The following is a 20,043-nucleotide window of genomic DNA, read 5'->3' on the forward strand; positions in this document are numbered from 1 at the left end:
AACCCACCCATCTTCAGTCTGACCCTCCTAAAGTGAAGTCTTTGTCATTTATCTCTTTTAAAAAGCCTTCAGGATTCCCTTAAGTGTCATCCACTTAGCTCAAACTACTTGACTTGGCTGAGGCCTGAGTTTTCACCCTGGTTACCTTCCTGAATCAGTTCACATTCAAAATGACTCCCTTTCCCCATCAGCTTAGAGGTGTCATATTTGAACATATCATTTACATGTGGCTTAACCTTTGGTGCTTTTGGGGGTTTTACCTCTAAATTGAAGGTAAAAGCATGAATAGTTCCCGTTTATCTCAGTGTCTATGAGCAATGTATGAGGGTTACCTCTTAAAGTGTTTTCTATACACAAGAGCTTCCTCCTCTCATACACACATGTGCAAAGTGATATATAGCCCAAGGCCACTGGCCCCAAAACCTAAGTGTGGAGTCACTACTGATGAGGTCGAGCTCCCCGTGTGGGAAAGAAGGAAAATAAGGGATTCAATTATTACTTCTTGTAAAACCTTGTTTGAAATTCTCACCCAGATGTCCCAACAACCTCCACCCACATTCCTCTATCTGGTCACAGGCACAGTAGAATGACCTCCTCCCACCATTCTTCATTAAGCAGGACTGAAGACACGGAAATAAGGTTGAATTTGCTCAAATCAAGGAAAATATAGACAAGACTCGGCATGCGCCTAGGAATGAGTAGGGGACTTGATCTTTCAGTGGGGCCCATGGAGAGAATGGCTTCAGACTTAATTACGTCTTTACAATTCTTGTCCAACTGGTCTGCCCAAGTTACACAGACTGACAAGGAGGTGAGCCAGCAGGCAGTCCTACTTAGAAACCAGGGTGACTCTAAGATGGAGAGAAAGCCTACAAGGGACGTATGTACATTTCACACACTAAGCATTTTTGTGATTCCTATGGCAAATGTCCCTGTCACCTCCCTTCTTAAACCACTCATGCCAGCGGTTGCATCCATCATTAGGCTGAAGGAGGCTAAAGGAGGTTACTTAGATGTTCCCGGAGTTTAAATGACATATGCCTTTAATGTAAACCTTGCTCTTTCTGGATTTTTCCTTCATATGTAGTACTGGACTGAATTAGATATCATCAGAGGGCTTCTCTAACTTCAATACTCTGAAGGTGACCATTAAAAATTAGATGAGGCCTGAAGAGAAATGAAATTTGAACAGTGGAGGCTGGGGAAGCTGATTGACCTATATAATTCTGTTGTCAGTCTGAAAGCAACAAACTCCATATTCTAGTTCTTGATTTCTCTGAATTCCATAAGCTCCTCCTGCCCAGGAGTTAAGAACAGTAGAGACTTAATATACATCTTCCCACCATGACCTCTTCCCCCTTGTGTCCTAAGAAGAATTAGTATAAGTTCTTGGTTTAACTCTTAATTGCTAGCAGCAGACATAAAAAGTTTTGTGTAGGGCTCTTTGAACCAATTAGCATTTATAATTCTAAAAAATTCTTATTTTTTCCAGAAGAAAACCCAAACCTATCACTGTGTTAGATAAGTTGAGTTTCTAGAAGGAAATGTGGATTTTACATCTGCCACAGGCTTACTGCTCCATCTATTAGGTGTAGATAAATTAAGAAATTAAGAGAGCTCATCATAAAAGAAGGCTCTTATAGTTGATAGTATGCCATTTCTACAAACATAGAAGATAAAGTGATGAAATTGGCATGCTAAAACCAGTTCAGGGAATAGGAATGGCTAGGAATTATTAAATGTAAAATCTGGAGTATTCATTTTTAAGATTAAATCTTTTCATGAACTATTCAGAATGTTCTGTAAATTCTTGAATGGGGAAACAGAATGTTAAACTAGATTCAGGTGAGATAATACACTCACAGGAGATCAAAGATAAGAATAGTTATAAATAGACCAGGGTGGGGCAGGGAGGAAAGGTGATACTTGCTATACTTAGAAGATTTGGCTGCCTGCAGTCAGCTCTATTTTTCCCAAGAGGAGGAAATGGCAGGTGTTTCTGGGTCCCAAACTGGAAAGGGAGCCTGAAGAGTGGGGCTGGAATAGCATTCCAGCTCAGAGCCTACAGAAGCAGGCTGAGCCAGGTGGAACACACACCAATTGATGTAGGACTTAAGGTCCAAAGGAGACCAAGGCAGCAACTCAAACCTGGGCAGAGAAAGAGATAATACTGTTGTACATGCTTTTGAGTTTGATCCTTTCATGTCATTTTTATGTACAGGGAAAAGGCAAAGACTTGCCAACGACAAAACTGACTGCGAGACTGGCTTTTGGAACAGGGATAGTAAGAAAAATCTAATTCTCTCCATTCCTGAGAAGGGCTGAGAGTGCTGTGGTGCTGAAAGTCTTTCTCAGGCACAGCTGAGCACCAGCCAGAGACTCAGCCTAATCTCAGCAGGAAAGGGGGTTCCTGGGCATTTGTTGTTCAGGTAAAATTGATCTTCACTTCAAATTTTTTTGTTTCATTGAGAACACAGTTTATATATTACCCAGAGTAATATATAAAATTATACTTGGGGATCTATATGAATTTATTCACCAAGACACTAAATATGAAAAATCTAGATCCAAGCAAGAAAAATTTGCCAAATAAAGCTGTTTATTACAATTGAGACTCGTGTTATTGGGTAAAAGTGCTATGCTGTATACAGACCTTTTCATTTTCACTCCATGTTCAATTGGCCTGTTGATATAGGTTATTATAATCTCAATTTTAGCACTGGCAACCCATTCAGGACTAAATGATTTGTCCAAGGCTGCTATTATCCAATTTTAGACAATACCCCATCTCCCATCATGGATTCAGTACCCTTGGATTCCTCACATGGGTGTGAGGTCAGTAATAACCCAAGAAGACAAACAGGTGTTAGCAGTCCAAGTACCTGCATGTTCCCCCAGGAGGTAAGAGATAGATGAGGTGAATTGGGGCACAGCTATACTCTGTTGCTGACTACAGTCTCCATCCACTTTATTTTAAATAAGCCTTGGACAAATCATGTGTCTGAGCTGCTACATCTGTAAAGTATATTAACCTGTTCTAGTATTAGTTTCAGAATTGAATAAAAGCACAGTAAAAACAACTTTATAAATCTTAAACAAAAATGAGTACTCAACAACAAAATTTATCTGAAAGAAGAAGTGGTAGTGAACTATCATTTGAGCACTTGCTACTCTGCAGAAACTTGGCTTTTATCCTAAAAGGCAAAGAGATCACTATCTCCAGTAAAACGGGAAACAGGCCAGAGGATTAACTAGTAAAATCCTTTAAATCAGTGTTAGAGCCAAGATTCCAACGCAGAACTTCTGACTAGTACTGGGTCAGATGCTGTGGGATTCAAAAGGCTCTGTGTTTCTAAAACATATTAACAAAACTAGACAACTTTTTCCAATTTAAGAGGCACTTATTTTAATAAGTCATTATGATTTACCACAAGCTGTTAAGGAGGTTAAAACAGTACACAATGAAATGTATAAACAATTTTCACTGGAATGTTTCAGTTCCATTTTTATAAGCTCAGTCAGTTTGTAAAGAGGTGAGCAATTCCTAGGGGAAAGGAGAGTTGGAGTTAGATATTATATGTTGCATGAGCCCAAAGCAAAGATCAAGGAGGTTAAACTAGGCAGAAGTCAGCAGAGATTACAAGGGGACCTAGGTTTTAAGGGTAATGCAAACCCTCATAACATCCTACCCCACCCCACCATGTGGAAGTCCACTAAAAGCTAATTTTTTGATTGTTATTACATGCATGTTTCACCTTGTTCAAGCTGTAGTTCTTTTTTAAAAAAATATTTTTATTTCATTAAATTTTTTTTTTCATTATCAGGGATTGAACCTGGGGGCACTCAAACACTGAGCCACTTTCTCAGGGTTTTTTTTTTTTTTTTTTTTTTTAATTTTCTTAGAGACAAGGTCTTGCTGAGTTGCTTAGGGCCTCATGACTTGCTGAAGCTGGCTTTGAACTCTCGATCCTCCTGCCTCAACCTCCCAAGCTGCTGGGATTTCAGGTGTGCTTCACTGTGCCCAGCTCAACCTGTAGTTCTTTAAACCAGAGTCTAAGGACAATAGAGCCAACAGACAATAGCTTGAAACATAACAGCAACATTCACCAAAAACAAGAATCCCTTTAAATAAACAGTAACTACTTTCACTGAACAGGATTTTTTTCAAAAGGACATTTCTTTAACCACATTTCACAATCCATTAGAAAGAGACTTCCCAGCTTTCCTCAGCATACCTGTTCATCGTAGGCTTCATTGACAAAAATCTCACTATTCATTAGATTTTCTTCTTCCTGGTCATTTTCTTTATTATAGGTCAAATTTCTTGATGATGCTGTGCTAGTTCTAGAAATCAAAAAAGCAAAGTTAAAAGAACTGTTCCTTGAGATAGAAGCTAAGATTGGGGTATGATTAGAAAAGGCCAGCTTATCCCCTATCAAAGATCGTTGCTATAGAAACTATGCCTTATTTTAATCTAATGCCCACTTAAAAGTAAATGATCAGGAATGTACAATACTTCAATTATTCTTTGTTACAGGCATGCACTTAGCTTCAAAAATGGCATCTCTGCTCAACTGAGAGAAGCCACGTGATTGAAGTCAACCAGAACTGGATCCAAGGACAGGCACATGGTAGGTGGACAACAGTGAATGAGAAAGCAGGTGAACACAGCAGAAAGACCTGAGGTGACAATCAAAAGCCCAAGGGTTACATCTCAGGACGGTGATGTTAACCAGTTAGCCATTAACCAGTGATGCTTTGGGCAATGGCCTTTTCCTCTCAATCTGCACAAGGAAGGCAGGACAGAGAGGTAGCTTTTAAAGCTTCCTTCATCTTCACACTTCTTCATCTGTACGTCTTTTTTTTTAATATTTAGTTTTTAGCTGTAGTTGGCCACAAGACCTTTATTTTATTTATTTATTTTTATTTGGTGCTGAGGATCGAACCCAGAGCCTCGCACGTGTGAGGTGAGTGCTCTACCGCTTGAGCCACATCCCCAGCCCCACTCTGTATGTTCTTTAGTGTCTCTTTCTCAATGTGTTTAGTCAGTGTCTTCCATCACATCTTTTCTACTCTTACTTTTTTTGAAACCTCATTTTTTATTCCTGCTGTATCTTCAGTGTCTGTCTTGCTTTGGGCCCAAACTTAGCACTGTGCTTTAAATAATTCCTGAGTTTATTTCACCTCTAGTTATGGACTAAATGGTGATTCCCATGTGCCTAGCATCCATATGTTGAAGTCCTAACTTCAAATAACCCAGAATATGACTGTGGGGTCTTTAAGGAGTTAATTAAGTTAAATAAGACCATGAGGGTGAACCCTAATCCAGTATGACAGATGTCTTTATAAGAAAAAGAGATTAGGACACAAACACACTGAGGGGAAGACATGAGAAGACACAGGGAGGAACTGGTCATCCATCTGCCAGAAGAAAAGCCACAGAAGAACCACTCCTGCTGACACCTTGATCTTGGGACTTCCAGCCTCCAGAACGATGAGAAATTAAATTTCTGCTGTTTATGATACCCAGTCTCCGGTATTGTGTTATGGCAGCCCTAGCAAACTAGAACACCTCCTAACAAATATTACCTCCAATCACTGGCACTGACCTTATTGCCTCACTGAAGGGGAATTTTCTCACTTAATTTCTCAGACTCTGCCACTGACCATGGTTAAGACAGATTTTTACCTGCATAAATACCTCAGACCTCATACAGTAGTGCTTACCTCAGGTCTCAAAGACATGGTCCCAATTATTGTTTCTCCAGGGTATCTAATAGGTAAGGCTGCTTTACCACCCTAAGTCCTTCCTTAAAAGACAGATTTCTAGCGTGGACTTACGTCTTCAACTCCATTAATATCAGAAGCTAATACAATTCTTCCATGGAAACACGAGCTGATACTTACCATTTTAATTTGTGCTCTCTTCTGAAATGTAGAAATGCCCCCAGCGCTACCAGAACAACTGATAAGGCAGTGGTTACGCTGAATGCTATGTAGCCAGGGGTGGGTCCGTGTACTGCCTCCTCGCAGAACTCTCCACCATATTCCCTCAGACAGCTGCATTTTCTCAACTTTCCTTCTGTTGTACAGATTCCCCTCCCATTACAGAAATCACGGCTGCAGGGCACATGTTTTGCCTTCTGAGAGTCCTCGGGCTGAACAGAAGCCCCTCTTTCCTTAGTTTCCGGGGTCTTGCTCTCTCTGGCAGGCATCAGAGTGGTTAGTGGGTTTGTGACAGGATCCCTCATTCTTTCTGGGCCTGGATGTCCAGGTGTGGTGGATTTGGTAGCCTGGGGAGGTCAGGAAGCTTTTGGAGTCAACCTTTTGCCTGCTTCTGACTTTGTAGGTGTTGATGTTGAATGAGCTTTACCTGGTCCAGTACCTGTAAACACAAGAGGTAGGTGATATGGGTAGAGTTTACACACACACACACACACACACACACACACATACACACACACAAACACCCTTTTATTTCTTGTGGCAGGGACTCATTACATTGCTTAGGGCCTCACAAAGTTGTTGAGGCTGGCTTTGAACTTGCTATCCTCCTGCCTCAGCCTCCTGAGCCACTGGGATTATAGATATGTGCCATGGCACCGGGCCTACCATTGCTTTTGATTAAACAAAATACTGTAAAGTCATACAGATATAGAGATATGAGGTGTTCCCCCCCCCCATATTGTCTCCTATGTTAATGCAGAAATATTTGGAGGTAAAATGATTTGACGGTGAGAACTTTAACCTGATCAGCCCATCCTAGTTTGAATGGACTAACTGGGCAGTGATCATAGGCAGGGTAGGGCATGGCTAGAGGAAGTGACCGCAAGGGGACATGCTCTGGAGGGGTTCATCTTCCTTGTAGCCCCTTCCCCTTCCTCTCCCTCTGCTTCCTAGCTGTCACGAGGAAAGAGGTTTCTTCTACCACATCCTTTGAGCATGATGTTCTTCCTTACTTTGGGCCCAAAGCCATGAAGTCAGCTGTCTGTAGACTCAGACCTCAAATAAAATTTTCCTCCTCTAAGTTATTCTTGTCAGGTATTTTGATGAAAGCTGACAAAAAGCTAATGGTAGAATCAACTCTGAGAATCAAAATTCATTTTCTTTCCTATTTAAGAGAAAGTGACTAGGGTTTAATAGCTATTGGTTCTTCCAGATAGTCAGGTTTTAAGAAGTGAACTTAGATTGAGAAGTGAGTGAGAACTCTTCACTGTAAGATTCCTGATTCCTTTCCCAAATCTTTTTCATTAGTGGTTATGACCAGTTTCAGTAGTGCACTCACTTCTCTTCAATTCTGTAGATTATGGGGCTTGGATACCACTGAAACAGTAGCTCTAGAATGTCAGGATGGTGATTACAGAATTATACATATTGTGGTCACTCAGCTAACTGGCCATGGCCTTTCCATGAAGGCACTATTTGAGACCCATCTACAGTTAGTATTTAAGTACTAACATGACAGTACTGAGCACCAGCAAGACAGATTTATGTAAGTTCTCTTGCATTTCTTAATAAACCTATGAGTTGAAAATAAAGTTGTTACCACTTTAAAAAAGGGAAACAAAAGACAGGTCAAATAGTTTACCCAACCTCCCTCCACTAGGCTATGGTTACCATGTCATCAATTTAAATCGACTGAATCAAATCTAGGTTAAATAAGGGCCCTTTCAGACGACATAACTTGCCCTTTGAAGTTCCCTATCATGTTGCTGTCCTGTTGTCAAATCAGATTTACACAAGGAATACAGAATAATCTATATGCAATTGCCCATAGGTAGAAATTTCATATTCTTCAAGTTTCAAGAATCAGGAGATAAGAAGGTAACAATGTAGAGGATAAAAACTTGAGGAGTCCTACAGAATGAGATGTAACTGAAAGTCACGTAGGCTGATGCATAATAGGTCTTGGTCTGTAGTTAACTCACAGTTCATTTCATCGGATCCATCCAGACAATCAGCGTGACCATCACAAACTTGCTCCGTGGAAATGCATTTCTCACCATCCTTACAAGATTTTGATGACTCTGAGCATCTGGCAGACTCAAAGCATTTGTTTGCATTGGCCAAGTAGTACCCACTCGGACACTTGCAAGTCTGTCCCTCAGGGTTTGGTAGACAGATATGGCTACATCCTCCGTTGTCATTTGAGCAGCTGTTACTACCTGTGGATCCACCCCACCCCCAAACATATTGAGTTAGATTAGGTTTCAGAAGAATCTGTGGTTAATGAATTGAGCCCACATTGTTGACATTAATCTCTTAATTTTATCTTTTCTTACTTTATTAAACCCATGATCACCCTCCCAAAGTATTCAGTTAGGTATTCCAATTGTGTCTATGAGATAGTAGAGAAAAACACATGATCATTCCCATGTTGAAATTTCATGTATTAGTTAACATGAAAAATAGATACTAGTGTCAATGAATAGAATAAAGACTAGCTCCACGTTTGGGTTAAAGTGGTATTTCAATTATCCTGTTGTTGTTGTAACCCAGTGCACAATAATAAAATTGAAAATAGAACCCAAGTACTATCATTTGGGTCACAAGTGTCCCCTAAATGTTTCTAAGTTAAAGGCCTGGTAAAGGCCAAAATCCACAGTGTGACACTATTGAAAGAGATGGTGGAAATTTTCAGGGGAGTTATTTAGCTTTCTGGAGACATGCCTTTTAAGGAGACTGTGGGACCCTGGTTTCTTCTTCTTCTCTGTTGTCTCCAGGCCACAAAATGAACAGTGTTGCCTTGCCACATGTTCCTGGCCCCGAAGTAATGAGACCAAACCAACCATGGACTGAAACCTCTAAAACTGTAAGCCAAAATAAACCTTTTATCTTTATAAGTTGATTATCTCAGGGATTTGTTATAGCAATGAAAAGCTGACTAACACACTAATTCTACCAGTGCTCAGGCTAGTGAGTTTACTACTTGATTGTGAATACTACATAAGTAATGGGACTAATTATGTACCTTAACCAGTTTGTGTAGAAGTACATAAGGATAAGAGATTTACGCAGGTCTACAGGAATTTGCCATAGAAACATTTTAACATTTAATGGGAAACACAAAGATATTTCCAAGAGATATGGGATGATGGAGTATTCCAAAGTTCAGTAGATTACAGCACTGTCATAGTCACTGCAAGTTTACCTACCTTGTTGACTAAATTTACTGTAAACTTTTAAGTCCACAATCTTCTGGTCTACTTGGAACCACCGATTTTCTAAAACTTCTGTTTTGCTGTACCAAACTTTAGTGATTTGGGCTAGAACAAAATCCAATGAATAATCATTAACAAAAACAAAATTTTATCTTAAGGCAACTTCCTGGGTAAAGAACAAGGTTCAGTATGAATACTTTCATTCATTGGCCTAAACCCCAGTTGAGTAATGACAATTTTACAAAAGAGACACATATTTTTCTAAACCTTATTTCTGGAAGAGAAATAAAAACCATTATATACTTTCCTCCATAATAAAGTTACATGTTTGTAAGCATGACCAGAATATCCATATATGTCCCATATATAGTGAGTGAATATCCATATATAGTGAGGATATGTGGAGGCACATTCAATGCTGGGTCCATGCAATTAATGAGTAATGATTTTAAATACTATTCTAGAACAACATTTCCAGAAATGGCTTATCTGCAACAAGAGTTACCATGGGATCTTAAAATAAGATGGCAAAGGTCTCATGATGTACCTAATTAGATATCGAAGGTCTCACAATGTACTTAATAAATTAGCATCTCTCAAGTAGGAGCTGAAAACTTGTTTTTTTCCTTCCAATTCTGATGTGACTAGCCCAACTAGCCAATGGACTGGCATTTGAAAATATAAAGAGATAAAGATTTATCATAAACAGAATTTTATAGTTTCTTTAGACATGAGTCAGAAATTTATACACCAAAATCTAATATATATAAAAACAATACACTAGAACACTGATTTAGTATAATCCCTTTGAAATAAGAGAAATTCCATGTTAGAATGCTTGTTAATTTACTTAATACTCTCAAGGGTACTTAATCAACCAAGAGAGGTACTGTCTTCATTTTATAGGTAAGGTATTAGAACGACTGATAGCAGGCATACCACCTAGTTCTAATTCCTAGCCCAGTTCTCTGTGTACTATACCATGGCTATAGCTTGGATAAATGTTATCCAAAGGTCCACGTGTTGAGGTGGGATCCTTAGCCTGTAGCTCTACTGGAAGGTGCTAGAACCTGTAGGAGGTGGAGCCTAGTAGAAAGAAGTTATATCATTAGGGGTGTGCCCTAGAGAAGGGGATATTGAGACCCTGGGCCCTCCTCCTCCTCTGTTTCCCCCTCCAAGAGTGAGAAACCTCCTCTACCACATGCTGCTACCATGATGTTCAGGCCCCAAGGCAACAGGGTCAAGTAATCATGGACAGAAACCTAAGAGACCATGAATCAAAATAAACTCCCCTTTTAAGTTGATTATCTCAGGTATTTTGTCTCAGTGATAGAAAATTAACATAACCATGGTATCATCAAAAGCAGAGAGCCTCATATGAAAGTCAGGAATTTCAGGAAGAAAGGAACTAAGCTTATTCATAGGAACAAAAAACAAATAACTAGAAGTTCTCCCCAAGTCACGGAATCACTGTTACAGTATCCTTTTCCAGAGTAGTTTTTCTTCCAAAGGCCAGATACTGCCAAAGACTGGTGCTAAGCCCTAGTAGCAGATACTCTCTGGATATCCAGGAGTAAATTCAGATCACAAAGATAATTGGATGGAGAATCAAGACCTACCATCATCAGTTGTTGTCCAGAACATCATGCCTTGACCAAACGTAAAGAGGTTAAGGCCCTGAATCCCTTGGCGGTCTACTCTGTGTCTAGAGCCATCTTGTTGAATACTTTCTATGAGTCCTCTTCCTAGGAAGAGAGGTTCAGTTAATTTCATTTGGCCCAAACACCCATCCTACATCCTGTAGCTCTATCTGCCATGTCCTGCCTCCCCTCCTGTCTGCCATGCCTTCTCTAAAATCAGGTCTGCTTCATTCATTCCTCTTTAACAGCGATACAACAAGTTACACATGCAGATTTCTTAAGTTCTCAATTTTTATTTCACGAGAGGAACTGCATGACTCTGTGGGCTATGACATGCCACTTAGGACGGGAGAAGATTGTTTAGGATGTGTTGGTAGAAAATGTTCATGCAGAACAAAAAAGCTGATTGAAATTGTGGCTGAAGACAAGAGAGCCAGAACTTCATTATTTCACTCTGGCTTCAAGGTTTAGGGTGCCGTTAACAACTGCTTACCAGTATCAGCCCAGTACAGGCGGGTCCCTGAATCCGAAAAGGCCAATCCCACAGGCACCTGGGATTTCCGCCATAGCATCTTCCTCCTGCTGCCATCCATGGAGGCACATTCAATGCTGGAACCACGCTTCCTATCATCTAGGGAACCCAGGTCCACGAAGCACATGACTGCAGTAGGTGGGTGGAGCACCACAGACACTGGGCGGTAAAGATTTTCACTGAGCAAGACAATAGGATACTGGGCTTTTAAGGAACCTACACTGATACGCGGCTGTTCACTGTCAATCCAATATACGTTTCCACTCAGCCAGTCCACAGCAAGGTCAACCACAGTCCCCTTCACAGAAGTGATTTTCCTCCACGCAAGTGTGCCAGGATCTTTAAGCCTCAGCAGCCTGATATCACCATGATTCAACTCTGAGAGATAGAGAGTTTTTTCCTGGACGATATAATCCATTGATGCAAGCTGGTCCACATTGGTAAAAGGAAGCATTCTATGTTCTGGTAAAGTTCCTTGTCCTGGGAAAGCTTTTAGATTTTTTCAGATACACCTATGGGGGGAAAAAAAATTTAGGACGGTAGAACTGAATTGGTCTAGTCTGACTCTTCATTGATTTTGCATTAACATTAGGATTCCTAAGTTTCAGATTTTCAGATATTCTACCTTCTGAAAGCAGAGAGAAGTTCTTTTGCTCCCTTCCTAGAGCTTCAAGGACTGAAACTTCCTAGAATCTATGTGTTTTGAAGATTTGTACATCTCTTGAATGTCTTCCTCTTTAAATGAGATTCTACTAGTGAATTTCCAAAACCAATCTTCCACCCCAAAATTTCTTTTTTAAAATACCAAAGTTGACAAGTCCTCTGGATGGTAGAGGTTAGGGGTGACTTGTTTGTTATGACTATCTACTCCTATAATAATTTTTTTTTTGTATCAATGATTGAACTCAGGGGCATTCAACTACTGAACCACATCCCCAGCCCAATTTTGAATTTTGTTTAGAGACAGTGTCTCAAAGAATTGCTTAGTGCCTTGCTTTTGCTGAGGCTGGCTTTGAACTCAGATCCTCCTGTCTCAGCCTCTTGAGCCACTGGGATTACAGGCAGGCACCACCACCAGGCTCTCCTCCTGTAACTTAAAACAAGTTTCTTCATTAGATGAGCTTCCTCTCCAGGCTAGAACCTGCTGAGCTGCTTGTATGTAGAGTGTCTCTGCATCATCAACTAGGTCCTTGGACAACTAAGCAAAGGTAAGCCCACTCTCAGATCTCTACCCTCACTGTGTTCTGGTATACTAAGAACTTCTTCAGGGAATTTTAAGTAGGCATGGTCTTCATTCAAGTATTTTGGAATACCTTATTTTGGTCATGATGGCAAGCAGCACATACCGAGTACTGAAATTTAAGTTGTAGGTGAAGAATATTCCAAGGGAAAGGGCCCCTCCCATTGACACCTGTATGTGGAGAATTCAAACACCCACAGTCTGAAACAGTCTGTTTCAGATATGTAAGGAAAAGCTTGGGAACAGTACCTGCATGATAACTGTGGGTAGTACAAGAAACACAAATGCAGACTCCTTGAGTGGGACACAGGTGGTTCCATCATCTGCAAGCAGGAGCCCCACTGGACAATGACAGCTCCCCTTGGATCGTGGGCTCAGAAGGCACAAGTGAGAACATCCAGTGTCCAGACAAGGATTAGAAGACCTGGGCTGTAGCACCTCATGCATTATCTGGAAGAAAATAGCCAGTTGCTGCTATGTATTACTGAATTCTTAAAAACAGAAAAACAACATGAGTAAATTCTTCTCTCACTTGTTTATTTTTATAAATAAATATTTATCTACTTATTTTAAATAAGTAATTTTTTTTCCTAGCCTGGGAAAATAAATTTAGGTTCATGGATGCTAAGTACACACTCTACCACAGAGGTACACTCCAATCCCTAGTTTTTAAATTTTTTTTTTAGTTGTAGATGGACACAATACCTTTATTTATTTATTTTATGTGGTGCTGAGACTTGAGCCCAGTGCCTCACACATGCTAGGCAAGTACTTTGCCACTGAGCTACAGTCCCAGCCCCTAAATTTTGCTTTTTAATCATTATAGATGTATGTCACTGTTTGGTATTTAGGCAGCTCATGTAACTCATACGTACAGCCTTTCTGGGGAGAACTAGGGGAATAACTTAAAGAGCATACTATATACCTTGAGTCCATAGGGCTGTCCAGAACGCTTGATGAGGACAGCCCTGTTCTTGCCTGTCATCTTCTGCACACGCTGCACTGTTCTTGTCTTCATCTCGGACCAGAAGACTTCATCTTCAAACACAGCAACTGAAAAGGGGTTCTTGATTTGTGTTAGCTGCAACATCTAAAATGGTGAAGGTGACTTTTCTAGGGTGAGTTTTACATACGAGACACATGACATTTCAAACAAGCCTAATGTCAAAAGGACACTTACACTAATGCCAGTACCATCTAGGTTGGCAGAGCCAATACAGTGAAATTTGTCATCGGACCAGAATATCTTCCAACTTAACTGGTCGAGGGCTATGCTAGTTGGCCGTCCAAGACCTTGACTGATGAGTATTTTCCTGTCACTGCCATCCATTCCGGCTTGCTCTATTTGAGGTTCTTCTCCAATTTCGGACCAGTACATTAATCTGTGCAAATAAAAGTCAACTTTAAGATAATGTATTGCCTTGCCTTATAGAATATAAAGTCAATGCATTCCTTAAAACACTGTTTTACAGCTCAGTTATTTTTTCCTTCAGCGTTAATTGGGTCCAAGTGCACTTGTGAAATATTAAAGTACACTTTTCCTTGACATTTCATGGTGATTGTTTAGACATCATTAGAGGGTATAGTATCTATCACAACAGTGATACATGAATTCTGAGAGTACATTAGTGCCTAGCCTGGAAATATCCAGGGAACCTGCCAATCTTTCCTTGGCTAAAAAGTAGGATAGTTTCATGGGCATATGCATGTCTTAGACTTCATTCTTAACCATAGGCTATTAGATGCATTGAAAACTACTGCCCATTTCTGGAGGACCATGTTGATAGATTCCTGGTTAAAAGTATTAAAAAGGTAAGAAGGAAGAGAGAGGGTACCCAATCTGGGTTACCTTTGGATCTTATTTCTTGTATCTTTTTCTTATATTTGCTATCCATAAGGCCTCCCAGTGAGGATATGGGAATGTTAACTTTAAATTCTTTGCTTTTGCAGAAGGAAAAAAGATTCTAGATGGAATAAACCAAGCTTGCCAAAAACTCATATTATTGTAAATTTCACATTTTTCTTAGGTTCCACACTTACTCATAATTTTAAAGTCATAAAGGTCCAGAGGTATATATGTCTATTTGAGCAGAAAAAAATATAGGTGAGCCACTGAGCGAACAATACTTTTATCTCATTTTACTGAAATTAGATCTTTTTCCAGAGTTTCTAAGATTACTTTTGTATAGCTGACCCATATCACTATAGATCTAAAGTTTAGTAAGTTTTCCATTCATTCTGTGATAGGGAACACAAACAACCTAGAACTAAGGAGGAATAACCAATTTCTAGGTCTTGACCAGTCATTCTGACACCTGGACTCACCCATTTAGGGGATCCAATGCCAAAGATTGGGGCTGAGTCAAGTCATCATCCAGGACAATTGTATACTCAGATTTCCCTCTCCAAATGGCAGTCAACTGAATGGCTAAAATCTGACCAGCTGTCCCATCAGTCCAGTAGAGATTCCTCCCAATCCAGTCGACCATTAGACAGTTTGACTTTATACCTGAAGAGAAGAAATAATTTAACATGAGTACACTGTTGAGTGGCAACTTTTACTAGGTTTGAGTTCAAGGGTTCTGGAATTGTACACCATGTTAATTAATTTTCCATCTCCTATATGCATCTCCAACGCAGCAAATCTTTAAAATTCTCCCCCCTCCTATAGTAGATGACCATTAGAGATAATGGTCACCAGCTGATATTTTTACAGACCCTCATGACTACTGAGAACACCATGCACCTTTCCATTTCCTACCAACTAGCAAGCCTTGGCCTCTTTTAGCAAAAGAAATATGATCAAATTCATGTTTTGAATGTAAACAGCCACTCGTTTTATTTTTTATGCAATGTGTATTTGATAAGCATGGAATGGAAGCCTTAAAGGGTGCAATACCTTTTACCACGGTCCCTTTCTTTTTAGTGTCCATACTTATCCACTTTATACTTTCTGCATTGAGATCTGCCCAGAAGACTTTTTGATCCACTAAATCATAGTCAACAGAGAAAATAATCAGGTTCTTGTCTGTGGTTGCAAGAATATCTTCTTTCAAGCTTCTCAGTCCATAGAGGAATAGGTTAAACTGAATTGCAACAAGCAGGACTGGTTCAGCACCTGTCAAATAAGAATTGCTTTCAACAGTCATAAAGGAATTTGAACAGTAAAAGCCAGCACTGACTAATGAATTAAAGGACAAAGTAGTCTCTTGCCTTCTCACTGACAGGGCTAAGATGCCAACAAGATGAGTAGTTCTTCATGATGTAATGGTTAGAATAATAACCATAGTTAAAGATACTTAGAAATTTTTTTTCCATTTTAATTCTCTTCTAACTAAGTATTTGGGAGCAGGCAGACCAGAAAAAATATGCTCGACTGTACAGGTAAGGTTGAGCCATGGTTACAAATGCCAGAATTATGGTTCTGTTACAGTGACATCTTATTAGCAGGTAGTTTCAGATTAATTCAGTGTGAAATGCAAGGTTTGAAGGGATAACTGTGGGGAGGTTCTTGGCTCTTTTTTTGAAGAAAAACAAGCAGGAGCATTTAGGATATAAGAAAGACAGATTTACATTGGGATTCCTGGAAGATTTAGGAACTCAAAGCTCACAATCCAGGGCTCTGAAAATATGTGCAGCTCCAGTGTACCTGTCGCTTTGCAGGTATGGCCATCAGGCTCCAGCAAGTAGCCAGGACGACAGGTACAGATGTAGGAGCCCTGGGTATTGACACAGGTCTGACTACAAGGCCTACTACCCGACTCCTGGCACTCATTCACATCCTGGCAGATCCGACCACGGCTCTCCAGCTGAAAGCCTTGCTCACAAGCACATATCTGAAAGAGACAAGAAGACATTAAAAATTTCTGAAGACAGAACAACATTGACAAAATGGCATCAACCTTGGAATGAAATGTGTACGGGGCTGTGTTGAATTCTGACAACTCAAACTGTTCTAAGAACCAACTTTATATTTAATATAGTCAATTCTCTTTGCCTTATCAACCATGCCACACCCCTTATACCCTTTTTACCATCATGGGTCCAAGTTCAGCCCAGGACACCCAGAGCCTAAGCAGGATCACTGCCGGGAGGGGCATGCAGACTTATCTAGCTGGCTGTCTACCAACAAAGATGCCAGTACAACCCGATACCAGAACAGTTTTTCCCCGACTTGTCCATTAGAATCAAGTTCACTGTGTTCTGCCAACCAACAATACTAACTAGAGCCCAGACAGTTCACCATTTAAGGGCAGGTCAGATTCCAAATACTCACATGGATGCAACTGTTTAGAAGCAGGTAGACAATTTCCTGCAGCATGAGGGGACTGTTTGGCTCTTAGGACAATCCACAACAGTTCTCACTTAGCCCTCCATGTCATTTAGAGCTCAGATGGTCATAGTTTCTACAAGCTGAGTGGCAAGGTTCCAGGAGATTCGAGATAGGAAAGGAGCTAAAAAAAAGTCTCACCGGGAGCCAGAAGGCTCAGGCAGATCAGTGGATGGTCAAGACAGCTCTGCTATGTAAGACTTAAGAGGTCAAGGAGCACTCAGGGACAACCTGAACGAGACCACTGCCTACTTTCCCTAGACCAAGTTTATAGCTGCTAAAGAACAGAAGCAACTCACAGGCCCGGCTGGGGACGGGTAGCAGGTGTGGGAGCACTGTCCTGGGCTGCAGGCTGCCAGCGAGCACACTCCACCTTCATCAGAGCCATCAGAACAGTCTTCCTTCCCATCACACACCTCGCTGAGGCTCAGGCAGGCATCGGTGCCGCACCGGAACTCAGAACCCAGGCACTTCTGAGGGGGGCCTGCAAGGGATGGCTTCTTACTTAAGAGTTGTTTTCTGGCCCCCAGGGATCCCTCCCTCAGCATGGTCTCCCTGTGTATAATCAAGATGCCTCCGTTTGAGGAACAGATTTCTGGTTCTGTAGCATGTGCTTGTGAGCTGGTTGCTCATTCCCACAGTTAGCCACCAGCGAGGGGAGCCCTTGAAAGCCAATGACCTCTGCACCCCTGTCCCGCCCACATGGAGGGCTCCCTTTACTTACATCCAGCCTCGTCACTGCCGTCCCTGCAGTCACTGTGCCCGTCACAGTGCCAGGAGTCAGGCACACACTGGTCTCTACTGGCACAGCTCCACTGGGTCGGGCCACACTGAAGCACCTCAGGGTCACAGTCCTGAGGAGACAGAGATGTAGTCAGCAGCTCCGGCATCCAGAGCCCAGAAAGGGAGCTTGGGGGAAGGAGGCTTGGGTTAGGAGACTGCTCTCAAGCCCGCACTTTAAGGAGGCCAGATGGAGTCCAAAATCTCAGAAGTGACATGAATTATGAGAAAGTCTTTCTGTAGCTGGAGTTTAGGATATCAAGTAGTGGGAAGCAACGTCTAATTTTTGACACACAGACCGATTGGGAAGCCTTCATTTAATTTAAGAAACAGCAAAAGAATTGTTCTAGAAACACTGATGCAGAATTCTGCCTGCCCTGGGTAACACATACCCCAGCAAATTAACACTGAGCGTATTTTGCACCTACACTGACTTGGGTACTCGAAGGGAGAGGGACATCTATGCACTTGCTAGTCCCTGGAGCCTTTAGATACATTCTCAGCCCCTCTGGCAGGACAAGATGTATCCTAAATCCACAGTTTCTGACGAGGAAATCGAACACTTAGCAATAAATAAGTCCTTGTTGAGGTCACATGCAAGCAGTAGAATTTGAGTCCAAGCTGCATCTATACCATGCTGGAGCTTTAGTAAAATTCATAGTGACAATTAAGTAGAGCTAGTGACAGGGTTGTTCAGTCCTTCAGACCACATATCTAGGTAGGACATTTATGTCATGGTTATCACATGCTACCACTTGCAAATCTCCTACAACACAAATATGCCTCTTGAAAGCATGGATTTCAACAGCCTCCTGTTAACATTTGGGACACTTTGATGTAGCTAGGAGTGGCTTTTTGGGGAGTGATTATGGTGACTTCTCTGGTCTTGCATTTTCCCAAATTTTCCACAGAAATCATGTACTATGCTGTGATTAGAAATCCACAGTTGGCCCTCCGTATCTATGGGTTCTTTGTCCATGGATTCCACTAACCCAGACCCAAAATATTTGCAAAAGAAATAGTGTTTGTACTAAATATATACATTTTTCCTTGATATTATTCCTTACACAATAAACTATAACAACTATTTATATAACATTTAACTTTGCATTAGGTATTATAATTAATCTAGAAATGATCTAAAGAATCTTGCAGGATGTGCTCAGGTTATAAGTAAATACTATACCATTTTATATAAGGAACTTGAGCCTCTGTGAATATTTGAATGTCTATGAGGCGGTCTTGGAGCCAATCCCCCCACAGATTCTGATGGGTGACTAAACTCCCCTTTTCCTGAAAGAAGAGTGTCCTACCTTCTCATCACTTCCATCTTTGCAATCCAGGTCATGGTCACATATCCACTCTGCCAGCACACATTCTCCACTCCTCCTGCACTTCACCTCCCCTGGTGGGCACCACAGGGGCCAGGCAACAGGACAGTCTTCTTCATCTGAGTGGTCCAGGCAGTCTCGGTTCCCATCACAATGCAGAGAGAAAGTGATGAACTGGCCATTCTCACATCTAAATTCAGATGGGCTGCATTTCTCATGAACTGAAAAAATAAAAGCTTTAGGTGAGAACTAAACCACATATGAAGCAATTCAATGACAAATAAAATGGCTAGAAGGTCCCTCAGTTTAGTGCTAACACTTCATTTTAGGAACTAGCCCAAGCAAGTGTTAGAGCAGGAAGGTGGTTCTAGTCCAAAGTTGGGTCAGAAAGGGCCTAATAAGGAGCTGAAGCCCCAACCAGAAGATACCCTGAAAATCTGCTATTTGTCCTAGAAATCAAGGGCTGAGGGACAGGGGTGGGAGGATGTGTAGGACACTGGGATAGGCAGAGAGTAAGGACACCTCTCTGAGTCCTTTATTTATCTATCAAAAAAAAAAAAAAACCCTTCCACAACATTCAAAATATTCTATAATTTACATTCTTAAACTCAATACGTATACATAGATGTTACTTGATAAACATCTAAGAGAAAGAATCAAGCCTAGGAAAAACTATAATAGCTGTTAAAAAGTAAATCATACCTTGAGTATGATTTACCTTCCTTCCTGTATCTCGTACCTCCTGATATTGTCACGGATCCAAATGCAGTCATAGCCTCTGGCTATGCAGTCACCTCCACATTCAAATCTATCATGGTACCTGTTATGGTTGGGATCTGGAACTTCGTCTGAAAAGTTCACGTATTGGAAGCATAACAAGGTGCAGAGATGGAGCTTTCAGAAATAATTAGGTCTCTGACCTCTTCAGTGGAATAATTAATTTGTAGATAATTCACTGATAGCTGAATGGACTACTGGGTGATGACTAAAGGTGGGTGGGGTGTGGTTAGAGGTGTGACCTGGCCCCTT

At 41.0% G+C, this 20,043-nt stretch overlaps 1 protein-coding gene across 1 annotated transcript; it reads right to left on the reverse strand.

Annotated features, from left to right (window-relative positions):
- Positions 1-3,161: 3,161 nt before the first annotated feature.
- On the reverse strand, positions 3,162-19,263 carry LOC124106000 (low-density lipoprotein receptor 1-like; the record flags this gene model as incomplete). Its single annotated transcript, XM_058585309.1, is given in 16 exon segments — positions 3,162-3,544; positions 4,236-4,338; positions 5,908-6,385; positions 7,929-8,161; positions 9,152-9,266; positions 10,781-10,906; positions 11,295-11,845; positions 12,818-13,023; positions 13,499-13,663; positions 13,754-13,955; positions 14,899-15,082; positions 15,473-15,691; positions 16,223-16,409; positions 17,203-17,387; positions 17,628-17,757; positions 18,997-19,263. Coding segments are annotated over 16 exon segments (3,381 nt in total), but the record flags the coding sequence as incomplete, so codon positions are not given.
- Between the last annotated feature and the right edge of the window lie 780 nt (positions 19,264-20,043).

This window comes from Marmota monax, unplaced genomic scaffold (genome assembly GCF_021218885.2).
Source record: "Marmota monax isolate L192 unplaced genomic scaffold, Marmota_monax_Labrador192_F-V1.1 WCK01_AAM20220418_F8-fsc00438, whole genome shotgun sequence".
Lineage (NCBI taxonomy): Eukaryota > Metazoa > Chordata > Mammalia > Rodentia > Sciuridae > Marmota > Marmota monax.